Source organism: Lynx canadensis, chromosome E2 (genome assembly GCF_007474595.2).
Source record: "Lynx canadensis isolate LIC74 chromosome E2, mLynCan4.pri.v2, whole genome shotgun sequence".
NCBI classification, from domain to species: domain Eukaryota; kingdom Metazoa; phylum Chordata; class Mammalia; order Carnivora; family Felidae; genus Lynx; species Lynx canadensis.
Genome location: NC_044317.1, coordinates 12835305 through 12854554, shown reverse-complemented (window position 1 = coordinate 12854554; position 19250 = coordinate 12835305). Strand labels below are relative to the sequence as shown.

General features: G+C 49.3%; 2 protein-coding genes across 5 annotated transcripts in view; one reads left to right on the top strand and one right to left on the bottom strand.

The window, feature by feature from the left end:
* Window positions 1-12400, top strand: part of PDPR (pyruvate dehydrogenase phosphatase regulatory subunit) — a 37941-nt gene extending 25541 nt beyond the window's left edge. For 2 of the 3 annotated variants that reach the window (XM_030297755.1, XM_030297753.1), the window contains 3 exons: window positions 751-840; window positions 6151-6333; window positions 7911-12400. In XM_030297755.1, the coding sequence (XP_030153615.1) occupies window positions 751-840; window positions 6151-6333; window positions 7911-8315 (678 nt within the window). In that variant the 3' untranslated portion in view covers window positions 8316-12400. The remainder of the gene's footprint in view (window positions 1-750; window positions 841-6150; window positions 6334-7910) is intronic. The other variant, XR_003965081.1, reaches the window with a different exon arrangement.
* Window positions 10365-19250, bottom strand: part of LOC115502417 (pyruvate dehydrogenase phosphatase regulatory subunit, mitochondrial-like) — a 13047-nt gene continuing 4161 nt past the window's right edge. The window contains exons 2-6 of one of the 2 annotated variants that reach the window (XR_003965082.1): window positions 16216-16509; window positions 14926-15059; window positions 13200-13392; window positions 10958-11038; window positions 10365-10524 (exon numbers count right to left, since the gene is read on the bottom strand). Coding sequence is in view for 1 of the 2 variants with exons in the window: in XM_030297756.1 (XP_030153616.1) it covers window positions 13202-13392; window positions 14926-15059; window positions 16216-16439 (549 nt within the window). In the remaining variant the exon portion in view is untranslated. Of the gene's footprint in view, window positions 11039-13199; window positions 13393-14925; window positions 15060-16215; window positions 16510-19250 lie in introns of both variants that reach the window. The other variant, XM_030297756.1, reaches the window with a different exon arrangement.

The following is a 19250-nucleotide window of genomic DNA, read 5'->3' as shown; positions in this document are numbered from 1 at the left end:
GACTTAACCACTTGCCATTACAGGAACAGGGATTGTGTCAGAGGCCTGTTAGGTAACTGAGCTGCTGTAAACACATTTTGAATTAGAAGCCTAATCTCTGACCCCAGGGTAGCAGGTGCACCATGTTCTGTGGTCATCAGGCATCCTCTTTTGTAGGGCAGGTGCCCTGGACTTGACTGCCAGATGCCCCAGAGAAGACACAGGCCTGGTCTTGGTTGCTCTTGACACTCTTGACTGAAATCTTTTTAAGGTTCTTTCTTTATTTTTAGAGACAGTGCACAAGTGGGGTGGGGCAGAAAGAGAGGGAGAGAGAATTCCAATCAAGCTCTGCACTGGGGCTCAATCCCACGAACCCTGAAATCATGACTTGAGCCATAATTAAGAGACGCTTAGCCGACTGAGCCACTCGGGCACCCCTAAAACAAACCTTTAGGAGGACTTTGCGAAAAGAAATGTTTCACGATTGTAAAGACTTCGCCTCCACTTCCCACCAGCAGCTTGGCTAGTGCTCCTGAAATGATGTTTCATGAGAAGAGTGTAAAGACCGTGCTCCGTTTCTGGTGACCCCAGTACTCGGAAACAGACCACTCTGGGGATGAATTTCTCTCAGGCGCATGGCTCTGCCGTAGGGTCAAAGGGTGCGGAGCTGATAAGAGGTTTACCTCAGGTGTTCGTTCCTTTAACACACGTGTTGAGCGCTCACTTCCTCTGGAGACTCTCCGTGCTGACCTTCCCCCTTTGCTTCCACAGGAGATGAGTGTGGGCTACGCAAATGGGATCAGGGTGATGAGCATGACTCACACAGGAGAGCCGGGATTCATGCTCTACATCCCCATAGAGGTGAGCCCCGCGGAGGAAGGTGGCCGGCTTTCGCATGCCTGCCGGGCACTGGCAGGGTTAGAGAGCCAGATCTGACTGGGCCTCGGGAACGGAGGCAGGCTGCATTAGGGGCACTTTAACATTTTGGACTAAGTTACTTACTGTTTCGAATAGGAAATACGTTTACGTGGTTTAAAACCTATGGAAAGTATTTAGTGCCACCCGACCAGTTCCCATCAACCACTACCAGTGATACAACTATTAGTATTTGAAGGTCATGTCAGAGATTTTTGTGCATATGCGAGCAAGTTCAAAGACATTCTTAGTCCCGTTTTAGAAACATAGATGGAAGCATACTGCTGTCCTTTATCTCTTCACCAGTTGATGCTCAAGATCTGCCCTGTCAGTCCCTAAAGAGGAAGCACCTCCGGTTTCTTTTTTTAACAGCAGGATAGTGTTCTATCAGATCGTTGAATCATTAGGCTGGTACTAAGAGGCGTTTCTGGTTGTTGGCCTTTGCTGTTATAAACAGTTCCGCGTACAGGAGCATCTCTTTCCTTGTACCTGTGTGCGTGTACCAGTACGGGGTTTTCACACTTTGGGCTGACAGAGAATTGTCAGCGCAGTTGTAATTTTCTTTATACGTGGGAAGAAGCAACTTTTGTAAAAGGCAAAAGATTTATGCGATCTGAAGAGAAAGCAGAGTATGAAGCAACTTTTTGGAATGCATTTCCAAGGAAAAGCTCTTCTGTGGGACCTGCACACTCCTGCCTGCCCGTCCGCCACCCTGTTCTGATGTGATCCTACCTTCTCTACCTGTCCCGCTACTTGCTTGTCCCTGAATGTGCTGCTGCTTCTTCCCCAGGGCCTTTGCATTTCCTCTCCCTCTCCTGGCTCCTCCTCCCACCCCCACCCCCCCACCCCCCCCAGACTCTCGCAGCTGCGCCTGCTTCAGGTCTTATTTGAGTGTTGTCTGCTGGATGAGGCCCCAACCCCCCGGTTCCCCCGCTCCTCCTTCCCACTTTCTTTTTCTCTGTAGTGCCTACCACTGTCTGATAAAATCTGTTTTATTTTGTTCGGCAAGGTATCCTTGTTTAAGTGTCAGTTCTCCGAAGGCAGGAATATTTGCCTGTCTTAACTTTTATTTCCCCAGCACCTAGAGAAGTATTTGGCACATAGTAAATGTTTAAGAAATGTTGCATAACTGAATGTTCCGGTCATACCTTTGTACATTTTTGTATTGAATGATTGGTCTGTTTACCAGTTTCTGAGCATTGTCTGAGTCAGATAGTCCTTGCTGTTGAGTTATAAGTTTTTTTCCCAGTTTGTCATTTGTCTTTTCATTTATTGTCATGTAGAAGGGTTTTTTAAAAAATTAGGAAAATGTTTTGTATGTTGCAGAAGATTTTTTGATTTTTATTGTAATTGAGTTGATCGGTCTTTTGTGCCTTCTAGAGTTTGATATATAAAAGGGACTTCTCCACTGCAGGCTTATAAAATTTTCCCAGTTTTCTTCCATTACTTTTACAGTTAGTGGTGTTGCTGAGTATGGGTTTGTGGTTTTGTTTTTAATTTTTTTAAATCTTTTGAGAGAGAGAAACAAGAGTGCGAGCGGGGAAGGAACAGAGAGGGAGACAGAATCCAAAGCAGGCTCCAGGCTCTGAGATGTCAGCACAGAACCCAATGAGGGGCTCAAACTCATAAGCTGTGAGATCATGACCTGAGCCGAAGTTGGACGCTTAGTGGGTTCACTAAGCCACACAGGCGCCCCTGTGTTTTTTTTAAATATTTAAATGCTCCATCCTTTTGCAGTGTCTGTTGCTGTACTTGATGAGCTATGGATCACACATGTTTCCACATGGATGACCAATTGCTTTCACATCGTACCCTTACCAGATACTAAATTCTTGTATGTATTAAGGTTTATTTCTGGACCTTTATTCTGTTCCCTTGGTTTATCTGTTCATGATCCAGGATTATGCTATTTTAATTATGGAGTCTTTATTATATATTTTAATACCTGCTAGTGCTTATTGTCCCTTATAGCTTGCAAACTCTGGAAAAAAATAATTCCTGTTTCCTTATTTCCCTTTGGAAACTTTATAATTATCTAGTATAATTATACTGCTGCTGGTATTTTTTGGATTATGTTACATTTATATATTAGGGAGAATTGACGAAATATGTTAAATCTTACAAAGAATGCCTTTTAGTTTTACAAAAGTTTTTTGGTGACCTTAAGAGGTATTTTGAAGTCTTCCTTATATAGATGTTACACATTTTTTAAGTTTACTTGAATAATATTTTGTTGTCGCTAGTTGTGAGTGGGAAGGGTGTCTTTGTTCCATTGTCTTTTAAGTGATTATGATTTTTGAAAGCTATTTTTTCTAGTCTGTATTTCTTTACTAATTTATCTTACTACAGTTGTTTTTTAGTTGAGTACCTGGAATTTTCAGGGTTCAGTCTTATCATAGAGACAGTAATGGTTTTTCTTCTTTCTTAAGTTTTAATTCCTACAATTTCTTTCTCTTGTCCAGTTGTGACAAGGAGTAGGGATTGTAGGCATCTTTCTTGTTCCTGATATTAGTTGTATTACTTTTACGGGGTTAGGCTTTTTTTTTTTTTTTTTTTCAACGTTTATTTATTTTTGGGACAGAGAGAGACAGAGCATGAACGGGGGAGGGGCAGAGAGAGAGGGAGACACAGAATCGGAAACAGGCTCCAGGCTCCGAGCCATCAGCCCAGAGCCTGACGCGGGGCTCGAACTCCCGGACCGCGAGATCGTGACCTGGCTGAAGTCGGAGGCTTAACCGACTGCGCCACCCAGGCGCCCCCGGGGTTAGGCTTTCTTATAGTTACTAACTGAAGCACAAATTTACTAGCCCATGAAATTCCATATGCTTGTCGAGACAACTGTAACAACACTAAGATGAAGGGATTATTCGCAATTTGAGAAGAGTTGCTACAAATGTAGCTGATCTGCTGTCCCTGTACCGGTAGGGGCTGGTTCTGAAATGTCACCTGGGTGCCCTTGTCATGAATTCACTAAACTCAATCAAGAGTGGCTCCAGCAGGTTTGTTACTTGAGGCCTTGGTTTCTACTTCTCATTTTCCTGGGCTGCTCTTGTTTTTATGATTTTCAGTGAGTCCACAAGGTGGTTTGTGCCCTGCCTGGGTTCTTTACAAGCTGGCTCCTGTCCTCAAGAAGGGTATACAGCTGCCCCTGGCATAACATGGGGGTCAGGGGCACCGACCACCCACTCAGTCAAAGCTCCACATAGAACTTTTGACTCCTCAAAAACCTTAACTGCTAATAGCCTACCATCGACTGCAAGCCTTACTGTTAATACACGTTTTGTGTGCTACACGTGTTGTATATTCTTCTAATACAGTGAGCTAGAGAAAACAAAATGTTATTAAAATCATATGGAAAATACATTTACAGTCATGTACTGTACTTACTGAAAACTCCACATCGAAGTGAGACACACATAGTTCAAACCCATGTTAACTGTACTTGTCTCTTTGAGGGGAAACAAAAACATCCCCAAAACATGGGGACAGATGGCAGGTTCTTGTTTGGCTCACACTAAATCCCCAACAGCTAGAAAAGGAATATATGATGGGGACCTGCTTTTCTCATCTAATCCAAGACTAGTTACCTGCTTCAAATCTTTATTCCCTGGCCTTCCTCTTAACGATTCAATTGGAGACACTGAAGCAGTGAGTGCAACAGAGATGCTGGCTTTTGATTATTCTCGTTTCCTGTCCATCCCCATGGGCCTCCTGCCCCCACCGTTGCTCATTCAGGTGTGTCACTTGCACGGGGGCCACACAGTGTATGGATTCAATAGCACAGGTTCTGTTTTTCCACAACTCTTTTCAAGTTGTCCTGACCACTGTGGCCATTCAGTAGATGCCTCTTTGGCTGCAGGAGAGCAACACGCAGGGCAGCAGACCCAGCCAGGGTACAGAACTGCAACACCAGTGAAACCAGTTTCTCTTCCATCCTTCCAGTTTTATTGAGATATAACTGACATATATCACTGTACAAGTTTAAGGTGCGCAGAATGATGGATTGACATGCCCTGTGACATGACTGCTGTGGTAAGTTTCATTTTGCACCATTTATGTCTCATAGATTCGTGTGTCCTAGATCCTTGTGGGGCACAGGGTGGCTCAGTGGGTTAAGCATCTGAGTCTTGATTTCGGCTCACCTTACCATCTCAGTTTGTGAGTTCGAGCCCACAGCATGGAGCCTGCTTGGAATTCTGTCTGCCCCACCCCGGCTAGGTCTCTCAAAAATAAACATTGTTAAAAAGCTTTTTTCCTTGGGATGAAGACACTTAGGATTTACTCTTGTAACAACTTGTGTTACTTGTCACACAGCAGTGTCTGCTGCGGACATCAGGTTGGGTATTCCATACCTAGTTCTCATTTGTCTGGTAACTGAAAGTTTGTACCTTCTGCCTCCCTTCCACCAGTCCCCACTTTCCTCTCCCCACCTCTGCCAACAACTCCAGCCTCTTTTTCTGCAGATTTGGGTCATGTTGTTTGCGACTGTACACGTAAATGCGATCATGAGACGTTTCTCTAATTTCTCGTCATTTTGTCTTTTTAGTTATTAAAGCTAATAATGTAGTCTGTTACTAGGCTTTAGACGTCACAGAATACATTTAAACATCACACAGTATGAGTATCTGCCTTCAGTTGGGGAAACTTTATTTAGGGTGTCTGATACTTACAGTTTCCAGAACCAAGAATAACATGAGAGGCTGGCCGTTGTGGGACACGGGTAGGGTGAGCCGCCTTCCTGGCTCAGTGACTTGAGGGGGGGGGGGGGGGCGGGTCTCTGAGATGTGCCATCTGTGGAAAAAACAGACATTGCCCATGGGGTCCTGTGTGACACACATTTCCCAGCACGGGCAATGCACGAGTGAGGATGGGGTGGGGAGTTGGGGCGAGAGCAGAGCCGCAGTGGCTGAGCGGACTGAGAGGCACTTGTGGGCCTGGCCGTTGACGGGGTGGTGAGAGTGTGTGTAGGATTCTCATTTGAGGACTGCTGTGTGCTTGGCTCCCTGTCCCAGGCTCCACAGAGAAGGGAAAGCTATGGTTCTTGCTTCCATGGAGTGTAAGTCGGGTTAGGGTGACCCTGGCTCATTACTCCTGGGCAGTGATGCTTCAGTTGCTCGAGGATGAGACGACCTGAGAATTTCATACACCCTCCTCGCTTGTTGAGGTTCATGGTGTCCCCCATTGGGTGCTGCCAGACACACTCCGTGTTGAATTCTGAAGGTGTGCGGGCTGCTGACCTCTCGTTTCTCCCTCTAGTATGCCCTCCACGTGTACAACGAAGTGATGAGTGTCGGGCAGAAATACGGAATCCGGAATGCTGGCTATTATGCTCTTCGTAGTCTTCGAATCGAGAAGTTCTTTGCTTTCTGGGGTCAGGATTTAAACACCCTCACCACACCCCTGGAATGTGGACGAGAATCTCGGGTGAAACTGGACAAGGTACGGTATCGGCACGTTCTGCCCTAGCAAGGAAGGGCTGAAGCGGAGGCCCGCGAAGGGCCTCGGGTGGACGAAGACAGTGAGGAGTCCTCAGGATGAAAAGTGTGTCCGGCGTGATAGGAAAACATGGTATGTGGAGAACACTGGTTTTGAGCACCTGGCTTGCTCTTTGAACCGGACCACCCTGAGGTTGGAGTTGCTCCACCAACTGCGGCAGCCGTGTGCCCCACTCGGCTCCCTTTTAGATTGGCACTTTCAGGGAAGTTTTTCCAAGAACGTGCCACAGATATTTGTAAAAATCAATCTTCCATTCAACAGACTTTTTTTTCCCCCAGAGTAAATAGGAACATCATTTTTTACAAAGTCCTAGGTCAAGAGGATGTTAGTGACAAGTCTCTTTCCCACCTCTGAAGCCCAGCAAACTGCACTACCGGCTGCAGCAGCTTGTCTCTGCTTCGAGAACTCTGAGTATGCAAACACACAAGCGAACACCTTCCCCACTTGAACCTGGATGGCTGGGCACCACATGCCTGCTGTATTACTGCACCTTTTTGTTTTGTTTTGGATGTTTATTTTTGAGAGAGAGAGAGAGAGAGAGAGAAAGCATGAGCGGAGGAAAGGTAGAGAGAGAGGGAGACACAGGATTTGAAGCAGGCTCCAGGCTCTGAGCTATCAGCACAGAGACCAACGTGGCACTCGAACTCACGAGCCAGGAGATCATGACCTGAGCTAAAGTCGGACTCTTAACCAACTGAGCCACCCAGGCGCCCCACACCTTGTTTTTTTAGGTTAAACCTAACAAAATACCTTAGCAGTACAAAATACCCCTCTCAGTACAGGAGATTTCTAGTCATCTTTGTGAGCAATTACAGATCACTTTTTCTCTCAGGTATAAAAGTAATGAATACTAAATTTTGGAAAATAGGGAAAAATATGAAGAAAATTAAAAATCATCTATTTTATAAGAGAAAGAGTGTGACCAGGGGAGGGACAGAGAGGGAGACAGAATCTGAAACAGGCTCCAGGCTCTGAGATGAGGGCAGCAAGCCTGACACAGGGCTCGAACTTAACAAGCCAGGAGATCATGACCTGGGCCGAAGCTGGACACTTAACCGAGATACCCAGGTGCCCCCCAAATCACCTATTTTATCTGTACGTAATCACTTAGAGTTTTTTTTTTTTTTTTTTTACCCTGGTCATGTTTCTTGCACATTCAAATACATACACGTGTGGGCTTTCTCTCGAGATTATCTAAAAACATGGTTTTTTGAAAACAATTATAGCAAGTATTTTTGAATTTTTCTTCCTAAGTATTTTTTTTCTGTGTGGTCTTGTGGTTGAAATCTATGTTTACAAAAGAGAAAAATGTACACCTGTGTTACAGAAATTTTCTGAGTAGGTCTTCTATATTGTGAATGCAGTTTTTCACAAGGTGGAGGAGAACCTACATTTTCCCCATATCTGGGGAGTGGGGGCTCTGCCCCCATGGCAGGTACATCAGGGGACCCTACCCACCGCCCCTTCTGCGCCCAGCATCAGCACGTCGGCCTGCTCTCAGCATTGCCGTTCTCTCCTAGGGGATGGATTTCATTGGCCGGGATGCCCTGCTGCAGCAGAAACAGAACGGAGTGTACAAACGCCTCACTATGTTCATTCTGGACGATCACGACACCGACCTGGACCTCTGGCCCTGGTGGGGAGAACCCATTTACCGCAACGGGCAGTACGCAGGCAAGACCACCAGCAGTGCCTACAGCTACACCCTGGAGCGCCACGTTTGCCTGGGCTTCGTGCACAATTTTTCCGAAGACACTGGGGAAGAACAGGTTGTGACAGCAGATTTCATCAACCGGGGAGAGTATGAGATTGACATCGCGGGACACCGGTTCCAGGCCAAGGCCAAGCTCTACCCTGTCACCTCCCTCTTTACCCACAAGCGCCGAAAGGATGATGTGGAGCTAAGTGACTTGCATGGAAAGTAATGCCGGGCTCCCCTCCAGTCCCAACCCTCTGCTTCCCATCTTTTACCTCCCGGATAGGATTTTAAGCTTCACCTGCTTTAAACCTTTTGCTTTGCAACCTCTCTTCTCCTTCCACCTTCCCTCCTCCCTTTTGCAGTGCAGTTAACCATCTAATACTCCCTCTGGGCTGTTCTTCCAGCCCCCCACTCCACCCCTCTCAGATCCTCATGGTGACACAAAGCATGTGTGACAGGCAGGACAGGTAAAGATTGCACTCGTGGAAGTGGGGAGCCAGGGGTCTGATTTCTCTGGCTGTGTCTAGAAGCAGGGGAAGCTGGTGGTATGCAGGCCGCAGGGCAAGAGTCCAGCTCTGTGAGGCTGACTTTTCTTGGAATAACCTGCTCATCTTGGCGGGCTGCTGTGGATCCGAGGCAGCCCCTTGCGAGAGCCCGTGCTGGGGGTTGGCACCGATCCCTCTACAAGAGGATGACCATCTACCTCATTCACGAGCTGCACCACGTGCATGTTCTTTGGTCTGTAGCAAACAGCCGGCCTGGGACATCCCAGCCTCCCTACTGACCCAGTTACTAGACTTGCGGATCAGGGCCACCCTCCTAACATTTCCTTCACGTCTTGCTGATCTCTAGAAGAGGGTCTGGGGGCCTGAGTAAACAAGCCAGTGTTTGAAAGGGAAAGACCATGTTGCCTTTTGTATTGATCTTCTTGGAAAATGTACCGCACAGAGGTGGTTTTCTGCTGTCCGAACAGTGCTGCTGCTTTCAGCTGCTCAAAGCTCACTCTTCCCATCTTGACCTTCCTCTTCTCCAGGTGCATCTTTGTCCCCTCTCCTTACCTGCCCCTTCGGCAGCAGGCCCACTCGGCAAACACTGCTGTCCCTTTGGAACAGGGAGGGTGTGTGGTCCTGGGGAGGAACTAAACCATGGTGGCCGTGCAGAGTTCAAGAGCTACTGGACTCTCAAGTTTTGCTTCCTCGGGCACAGAACAGACAGTTCTGCACAGAGATGACCCTCAGGAGTCTGGGGAGGGTCCTGTGAGAGTCTGCTCTTCATCCAGCCATCTCTCTGTAGCTCTGGAAGAGAAAATGAGCGGGCCCTCCACTCTCTGACGCAGTGTCTGTCTGCTAAAGGTGAGGCTGGGCTGTCAGAAACTTGTCCACCCTTTGCACTTAAAGTCCAATGGGGGCGGTTTATATGCAAAGTGCTGTCACAGATTTGAATGAACTGTTGTCTTGATATCTTGAAGCGTTAGCTCTGACGAGTCTGTCAGTCCATTATAGAAGGGCCTTTTGTTCTCCGTGAGCAGCTTAGAACTCTCACGTGTGTCTGCCTGCTCTGGCGTTTCTTTGGGATCTCGGTTTACCCCCTTCATCTGATAGATTCTCTATAGAAACTTCTTGTCCTCTGCCTAGCCAGACAGTTCCTACTTGATTACTGATTGTAGTGTCCACTTTTTAAAAGAGGTCTTCGTTGATTTATTAAGGGAGTATGTGGTTACGACTGTTAGGGCCTCACTATGTGATGGGCTGAGAGATGCTGCTGCAAGGAGGGGGGAAGTTGGGGGAGAGGTGTCACCTCGTAGGACAGGGCGCAGCAGCTGTGACACATGGGGGAGAGCAGGAGTCAGGCACCTGCTCAACACAGGTGTTAGCAGCAGGGGCCCAAGTGACCAAGAAAGCTGGAAACAGGCACTGTAGAGCTAAAGGTATCCCCTGCCCTGTACCACTCTCGTCTTTGAAGAATTTAAAAGAAGTTCTAGATTCATGTGTAAATTACATCTTGTCCATAAATAGGGGCACACTTTTAAGACTCGGGCAAGATGTATTTATTGAGTGCCCTGACACACACACTCAGCTTTTGGCACTTTAAAATTCACCCTGGAAATCTTTCTTGGTTAACAATGTGAATCTGGCACTTGTCTCTCTTTGGTCCTAACCCTGAAGTGGGTGACTCGTTCCTGACTTCAGCATACCTGACAGAACATCCTGCAGTCTGTCGTTCCCATCATGGGTTTGCCTTGTGTGTCTGCTCTCTGTCCCTAGAGATTCAAAGGATCTGGATGCTTTGTGAATGCGTGGCGGGACTTGGGTTTCAGATGGCTGGTACTTTTTTCTCTGTGAAATGATCCTTCGTCACTTCTTATGGTCTCTTGAGGGAGGGGCTCTGTGTTCTTCTGTCTTGTCCACATATTCAACTGGACAATCTTGTTTTATCTGGAAACAGAAAGCGTGCCAGCCTCAGACGAACACAGAGCAAAAAGGGACAAGATCTACCTGCTTGGATAGCCTACCTGATGTCCTGTGCCCAGCTGGGGGGCCCTGTACCCCCAAATACAAGAGATGCTGTTCAGAACAGGGGCCCAGAGACCGTTAAGCTCAGTGAGTAACCTCAGTTATCCCGTTTCTGCAGGAGGAGAGTCCTGCTACTTGGACTCTCACCAGGAGACATGCTGTCCCTGGATTCTACCTTCTTAAACACACCAACAGTTTTACCTCTTTCCGTTCTAAAAGTGGAAAGTAACTCCACCTTTCTCCCTTACCCTGCCTCTGAATGCATTTGAAACGTTAACCCCGCCTCCCCACCATGGAAGTGGCAGGAATGACAGTTTTCTAAAGGCGGTTTTGCTTCACTGAAGGGAGAACCCACCACCTTGATTTCTGGCTCTTCTTATCCTCTGCCTGATGAACGCACGTGCTGGCATCTGAGTCTTCACCATCCTCTGACAACCTAAGGGAGATAAAAGGGAATCTTCCATAAGCTGTAGTCTGGGTTCTGACCCCAGAAGGCTGTGTCCTGGTACAACTGCACTGGCTTTGCTTTCAAGGGTTAGCGACCAGGTTCAGTGTTTTGTATCTTTGCAGCTGCATGGTCAGTATCATCAGCAAGGGTCCCCTTTAGCATCTGAGGTAGGGGTTTGGTCACTAGTGCTTAGTACTGAAGAACTTTCCATGGTTTTCATTTCCTTTCTGCACACCACCCTTAACCCACATCCCTCCCAAACTTGCCAGGAGCAGCTTTTCATCAGCATGAAAAAGGGAAAATTTGCACGAGTCAAGAATTGTCAGAGGGGATGACAGGGTAGGTGACAGAGTCTGGGAGCAAGCTCTGGGTCTCCTGGCTGTGCCTCTCCCCGCGACCCCCACCCTGGCCTCCATGTTAAGGTGCTGAGTTGTAAGGCTCCTCCATCATCCGTACAGGACCTGGGTTCACACTCCCTCATCACTACAGATGCACTATTTTTCAAGAGAACTATTTTTGTATGTCTTTGCCTTCTCTTTGTCCATTAAACACCAGAGTTTAGTCATTGTATAATATGATTCTTGACTGAGCAGAGAATCTGCATCCCTTGGAGAATTACATTTCTTCATGGGCTTTCTTCCTCATATTTAGATGTACCTATTTTTATCCTTCGCCAACCTTCTGCCTTCTTGGTTTTCTGTCTCTAAAGGACAGAAATTACAAGGGGTGGGGAAGGTATTTTTAGTATCTGTTTCAAAAGATCTATGCCAGGATTTCCTTTGCACACCCGGAACTGGAGCTGGGAGCACCTTTCTCCAAGCCCGGTTCTCGTGCCTTACACCAGAATGTCCCATGGTAGGTGTAGACAGGAAGGATGAAAAGAAACTTCGCTCAGTCTGAGGGTTTCCCCAGCCACCCCCCCATAGCTTCCCTTCCCCATATCAAACAGGGATAGAAAGTTTCCACAGCTTGTTTCAATCAAGGGGTTTCTAGCAGCACAGTTAACACTTCACTCTCCGGTCTACTCTTAGGATACAGGAGAATGCCATTGTAATTATTGTACAGTGCTTTAACTCCTCCTTTACATCTGTAAATATGCAATTTGCTCAGCCCCTTAGTGTGCAGTGACAGGTGCTGCTGAGGACATGTGAGGCACTTTAGGGCATGGGATCTTTCTCAGGAGCCCTGGTGACTTTAGGTACCCAGGGTGACTGAGCACTTCTGCCTCTATGAATGCGGTATTAACATCATGCCCTGTATTTCTTTCAAGCCAGATTCCAATTAAGATGTTATCTTCCTGTTATTAAATTTGTAAATGAATAAAGAGACATTTTAATAACTCTGGTCATAGCAACTTGTGAAATGTTCTTCATCTCTAGCAACTTAATGTATTTGCCATCACAAGGGGTAAGCACTCCCCATAAAACCATTTATACCAAAGCGTAAAAAAAAAAAAAAAAAGAATGTGGAAACCAAGGTAAGACATAAGCATTATGTTACCCTTTGTGTAGGGCTGACAGGTGTAGAGAAAGTCCCCAATTATCTGAAGTTACGGTCTCAGTCACTGGATCTGACCGCCCATCCTGCCTTACGGTTGATTGCACAGTAAGGAACCTGGCACTTGACATATCCCCCATCCATGTGAAAGCCCACGCTGGCATGGAAAAATGGGCTCTCTATATATTCTTGCACACACAGTAGGAAGAGAAGAAAATGGAGAGGAGCACCCAGTGATCTTTCCCTATAATCTAAAAATGTAGTCACTGGTCTTTGTTTACTGACCTATTGTTGAGCAGCTACAATCTGTGAATTGAGATAGGCAAACATGTCTATAATAATCGCATGAATCTGTCTTCCAAAACCACTTGCTAAATTTCCAGATCATCGAATGATCAACATTAAATACAAAAGTACATCCCACAGGCTCTGTGGTAATTCTGAAATAAGGGTTCCTGAAACCCTGTGCACAGTGACATTGCTAGAATATCCCACAATGATTCCTTGAAGGGGACAACCCTCAAATGATGTGTATCTCCTCCTTACTATCAATACACCGGATTATACACACATTCCACACCATATTAGTAACGAGCAACTCTAGGAAGCAGAGCAGAGCCCAGCAAGCAGAATCTAAGCAAAAAAGACTTACCTTCAAGCCCCTCCTCCAAACGACAGGCCAGCAGAGTTCACTCCCACTAGGACATAGTAGCCCTGCACTGCAGGAGACTCGCCCATGACGCACCTCATGTCTGGGGTGAAGGTCTCGGGGCAGTTGACCAACTTCACGATCTCCAGAGTCTCCAGTTCTGGCATCTGACGCAGGAGGGAACTCAGCAGGGGCTCTGAGCCATAAAAACAAGGCCCGGCAAAGCACGAGGAACTGAACCGGTGGACCGGAAGTCAGCAGTTCTGGCGCTGGGCCCATTACACGGACCCTCTGCTGACTCAATCCCTGGTAGATACCCGATTCAAGTACCGGTTGCCATCAAGTGAAATCCAACCCAGAGGGACTCTTCCCGCCTGTCCTGCACGTATCCCGCATCTTCCCTAACAGAAGCCAGAGACGGTGCAGCGGCAGGCGCCACGCACGTTTACCATCTTCACTCGCGAGTCCTCGCCTCTCAAAAGCAAGCCTGGCCGAGAGCGAGGACACCATGGGAGTCGGGCTCATCTACCGGGCAGGGACCAGGGTGAGGCGGCTGAGGCGCCCGCTCTCAGCGCTGGGCCAGCGCAGGGCCGGCCGGGGAACCCTGCTCACGTGCCCAAGCACGTACAGCCTCTTCCTGCCTGCCTGCCTGTAGCTCCTCTCCTGGCATCTCCCCTTCTCCACTGCCCCATCCACCCAATCCTGTTACAGGACGCTCGTCTTAACCCAGAACTGACCAACAACGTCACACTTCACCAGAGTGCGAATTATATGAAAGGGAAAGCTATAAAACCGTAGTCTGTCGTCAGAATCTCTAATGATCATAATCTCACCTTCCCCAGTGAAAACTGTGTCATACGCCACATAATTTCCAGTTGGCCGGCAAAGTGAGCCACAGGCCGTGCGTACCCCGTGACCACATGGCAGAGCCACCTCAGCTGGCACACAGATCGAGCTACCGTCCTTGTCAGGAGGGGTCTTGACTTCCCTGTGATTTGAATCACGCAGGTGTTCTGAAGAGCAGCCCTGAGCTACACGAGCGACCAGGCCCAGCTACTCGCTTAGGACAATTCCCGCGGCCACCAAACGGTTTCACCAGCTACGACACAGGCTCAACCCTGGGCTTCTGGCTAGTCCATCACCTCGCGACAAGCTGACAGACCTGCTTCCTACTTGTTATCGTATGGGACCGCCCCATAGCTTGGTCTCCCCGTCCTGCTTGCTCCAGTCGTATTCGGCTCACGATTCCCCGGGTTCTTTTCCCTTGGTGACGCACACAAGGGGTAACACACGCTTAAGCTTTACAGTCACAAATACCCTTAAGCGCAACTGGTGAAATTCAGTGGCTCAGACTATGATTTCACTGTCAAGCACCCAAACTTAAGCACTTCCTTCTCTTCCTCCTTCAGGAGCCAGATGTGGCCACCTAATCTATACTTCAGAGGGTGAAACAGGAAATGGCACAGGAAAACTTTCACATCATAGGAATTCTGGCATCTGGATAGGATCCGAGATAACGACCGAATCCCCTCGATAGATAAGGAAACGGCAGACAGCTCAACACGCTCACACGCTTGCCCGAGGTAAGACCAGGACGAGTGCAGAGCTCGGACTGAAACTCAAGCCTCAACTAAAATCCCCAGGCAGGCTTGGTGTCGGACCGCATATGGTACTGAGTGAAAGAGTCCGGGCCACAGGCAGACCAGTAAATGGCAGAGTACCTGCTTACCTGTTTGGATCCCTGTTTCTTGCTCTAACTGCTGGTAGAGTTTGTTGGAATAGTCTGCCATCTTCTGCTCGATGGTCAAGTGCCTGGCGGTGCTCAGGATGCCGGCACAGAACCTCGTAGAGCCAGCGGCCAGCCTGCGGGATGGATCCAAAATGCCGTTAGGGAGACTCGCATATCTGTGAATGCAACTAGTTCAAAGACCCTCATTACTGGCACCGACCGTAATATCAGAAGATGGAAACCTAAATATCCCGACAGGAGGGGATTTCAAATTTTGGCGTTCACCTACACGACGGGACGCCGCGCAGCCATAAAAAAGGCACGAGAATGCTCTTCTGCAACACTATGGGAATCCTAATGAAAACAGCATGGGAGGAGCGCTACTTAATATGCCACTAACTTGTACAAAAAAAGAGAAAAAAATAGCAAGTGAAGACCCACGTACACACGTACACACTGACCAACACGTTTGCTCATATACACGGGGGGTGTCTGCAACGACACACTAGGAACTTAATTTGCCTCCAGCGAGGGAAACTTCAGCTAGAAGTCAGGGATGAGAAGCAGACTTTCCCTGCACACTCTTTTACAGTTTTTAATTCTGAATCGTGTAAATGCATTGCCTATTCGGAGAGAATTACAACAGACTTGTTAAATGTCATTCAATTTCTGGTAGGCAATAGAACAAAAAAGGACTTTAAGGGAAAGTGAGACAACTTGTACCAAGTACGAACCTTAGTCAGTAATAAGGTATCCATACTGATTCATCATATTTAACGGTAACCCCAACCTGAGATGTCAGTCCCGGGTGCACACAGGCGTGAGGCACACGGGAACTCGGTACAACCTTTGCATTTGTTCTGTAAATCTAGCACGGCTCTAAAATAAGTTAATTCAGTGGGGGGAAAAAAAGGAACAGAAAGAAGACAGGATGCAGCCAATTTCATTTCAGCCCATAGAGGGAGCTCCAGAGCCACGGGGTCTATGTTGCCATTTGACCGCCCCTACCCGGAGAACAAGATGGTAAGATGTGCCTGGACCCGGAAATAAAACGCACCCTCTTCGGATACTCGGCTCCGCGGCATCTGCCACCTCTCTCAGAGCCCAAAAACACGGGTATTGCACATCGTGAAACCATGGACAGGAGATTTCGCCTTTCCGTGACTGTTCTCATGCTACTTAGCGACAGGTTAGCCACTGCCGGGACAGGTTACCGGGAGCAGAGGGGGTGAGGGAAGCCCACGCAGTTAGTGCAACATGGCCCCAAGCCGGGTCCCGTCTGGTCCTTACCTGCCCTGCTCCAAAAGGACAATATCCTTCCAGCCCATCTTGGAGAGGTGATAGGCCACGGATGTGCCCATGATTCCACCGCCACAGATGACCACCTGTGCCTGGGCAGGCAGGGCGACAGAATGCGCCTCGGCAGCTGGCGCACCGCTTCTCCCCGACGACCAGTTCTGCCATCCTCGGCCGGTCCTTTGTCTCCGGGCCACCGACAGCAACCGGGAAAACATCACGTCTGCCAGTCAGCAGCTCGGAGATGTGCTCCCACTCGGCCAAAGAGGAGATTCTCCCCAGTTCAAACTAGACAGAGAAAGCAAACAGACTTCATTCCACTGTACTCAGTGCGCCGGATTAGTGACAAAAGAAAAGGAGGCAACAGAGAATGATAATCATCATGCCTCATCCAGACAGAGGCACAAGCACATGCGAAGGCCCTGAGGGGAGGCAGGCCTTAAGGAGTCCGAGCACAGAAGGGAGGCCAGCGTGCCCACAGCTCGACGGCAAGGCACAGTCGGCCAGAGACGAGGCCGGAGAGGCAGGCAGAAAGCAATGACACAAGCGCTTGGATGCCTCACGAGGAGCTGGGATTTTACTCCAAGAGCAAAGGAAAATACTAAAGCAGGGAATGAAATGATCTGATACGCTTTTCCTAAGATCAGCCTGGCTCCACAGTGGGGACTGGACTGGAGGAAAGGCAGCGCTAGGGAGCTACCGCAGGAGTCCAAGAGGGAGGGCACGGTGGCTCACACAAGGATGGTGGCGGTGGAGTCAGAGCCATGACTGGATTGTTGTGGATGGTGAAACGACAGTACTTAACTTGCCAACAAACCGGATGTTAAGATGGGGAGCGGGAGAAAGACGGACGATGGCAAAGTTTCCAGGTTAAGCGACGGGTGCCACTTCCTAAGGTGTGAAGGACTAGGGATGCGGAGGGAGGCGGGAAGGAGAGGGAGAAGGAGGCGGTGAGGGCGCGTGCGCGCATACCGAGGTGTCAAGGGCGAGACACCTAGCAGGCATCCACGTGGAAGTGCCAAGCAGCTAGATAACCAGGCCTGAAGCCTGGGGAAGACATGGGGTATCCGGAGACCCGGCAGTCTGAGGAACAACTCTGAGGCTCCCCAGCAGGCACAGCTTGGCAAGAGAAAGTACCGGACGGGGGACTGCGCGCCGGGGCAGACTCACAGAGCGTCCAAACGGCTGAGCGGCGGAAAGGGAACCGGGCAGAGGTGTCACAGAAGCCGAGAGAGGAGATGGTTCACTACAGAGGGTGGCCAGGGATGGAGCAAGACGGCCAGGTGCCTGCTGGGACTTGACGACACAGAGGTCCTTGGTGTCCTCAAAGAGGACATTCCCAGGGCAGTGCCAGGGACGAAGTACGGACTAGAGCAAGCTCAAGAGCAAGGAGATGAGGGAGCGTGCACAGCTTCTTCACGCGCTGCCCGGAAGGGAGCAGAAACCCCAGACAGGAGGAGAGAATGGGGGTGGAGCAAGGCTATTTGTCTCCAAAGGTGGGAGCCACGGAGACTGTTTCAGGGCTGGCGAGAAGGGCCAGGAAGAGGGCAAGAGGTGGGGGAGGAAGGAGAGGCGGTGACAAAGAATGAGGTCCTGGAAAGGAAGGGAGAGAGAGAGGAGAAGGAGAAGAGAAGGAGAAGAGAAGGAGAAGAGAAGGAGAAGAGAAGGAGAAGAGAAGAGAAGAGAAGAGAAGAGAAGAGAAGAGAAGAGAAGAGAACAAACCCAAAGCCGCAGTGAGGGACGGCGTGCCCCGCGTCTGCACAGGCCACAGACTGGAGACGCCAGGTCCCACGGCCCCTTCCTGAAAGCAGGGGAGGACCGGTCATGGCGGGCTTATGACGAACCACGGGAGTCACAGGCTGTGACCAAGCGCATGTCCCTCTGAGATGACTAACACCAGGAGGTAGATTAGGGAGCGGACAGGTTCAGGCCACCAGGGAGAATTACTCTAAGGGCATAAGAGGACTGTTCAATTTTTAAGAAACTGCAGACAGCCCTGTGGGCGAAGGCACGGTCTCCGAGTGTGGGGAGACGGCGACACTTCAGAGGAGAGCCCTGGCAGCCTGTGCGCCCACCAGCACGCCGCTACCAGCCCGGAACCCACGGAGGGCCCCCGACGGCCCAGGTCGTCCAAGGCCAAGGTGTGGGTGCCCATCCATCAGACAGGATCTCAGAACTGAGACCGAGCAGGCCTCCACTGCGTCCCAAGGAAATCCCATCCAACCAGGGCTGATTACTTTGGCCACCTTGTGGTGACCTCCAGGCCTCACCTCCTTGGTCCCCGCCAAACCGTCTCAAGACAGAAGCTTCTCCACAGCCAGACTTCCCACAATCTCATCTCCATATGACCGATTTCTCTCTCTCGCTCTTTCTTTCTCTCTCTCTCTCTCTGTCTGCTGTCCCCCCCTCCAAACCTCTCCACCGTGTCCTCCAGAACATCCTTTCCAAACTGGAACACCCAGCCCTTCACCTAGCTTCTCTCCACCTCTGCTTCAACAGAGACACAGCTCTACTGAGGGAAATGCCACTGCCACGTGGCCAGCCCGTCCCACTGACCTTGCCATCAGGAGCGGGGGAGGCGGGCACCCTTCTCCCTTCAGAACCATTACCACTTGGTCATGCTTGAAAAGACCCCGTTCCCTCATGGCTCACACTAGCAGGCACCCCGTAGCTAGCCCCGGGCCACTGCGTGTTCAGCCACAGGCAGATGTCTGTCTACATTCAGGTTCTGAACCCACAACACTGCTCCTCTCCCAACCTGGGACCCCACCTCCTTCCTTCCTTCCAAACACAAAACCTGTCTCCTCAACCCCTGAAACTCCACCTGCATCTACGACCACCTCTTCCTTCAACCTCGTAGGGTCAAAAGTTGATCCCTCCCCACGTGCCCTGGATCCCTCTCTCTCCTTCCTTCCCTTGACTCCGCTCCATCAACTGTCCCCTTCCACATACCTTCAGTGTCCCCTCCAATCCTCAGCATTTTAATACGCTCAAGTCTCTCCCAACTGACTTGAGAAATACAAGAAAGG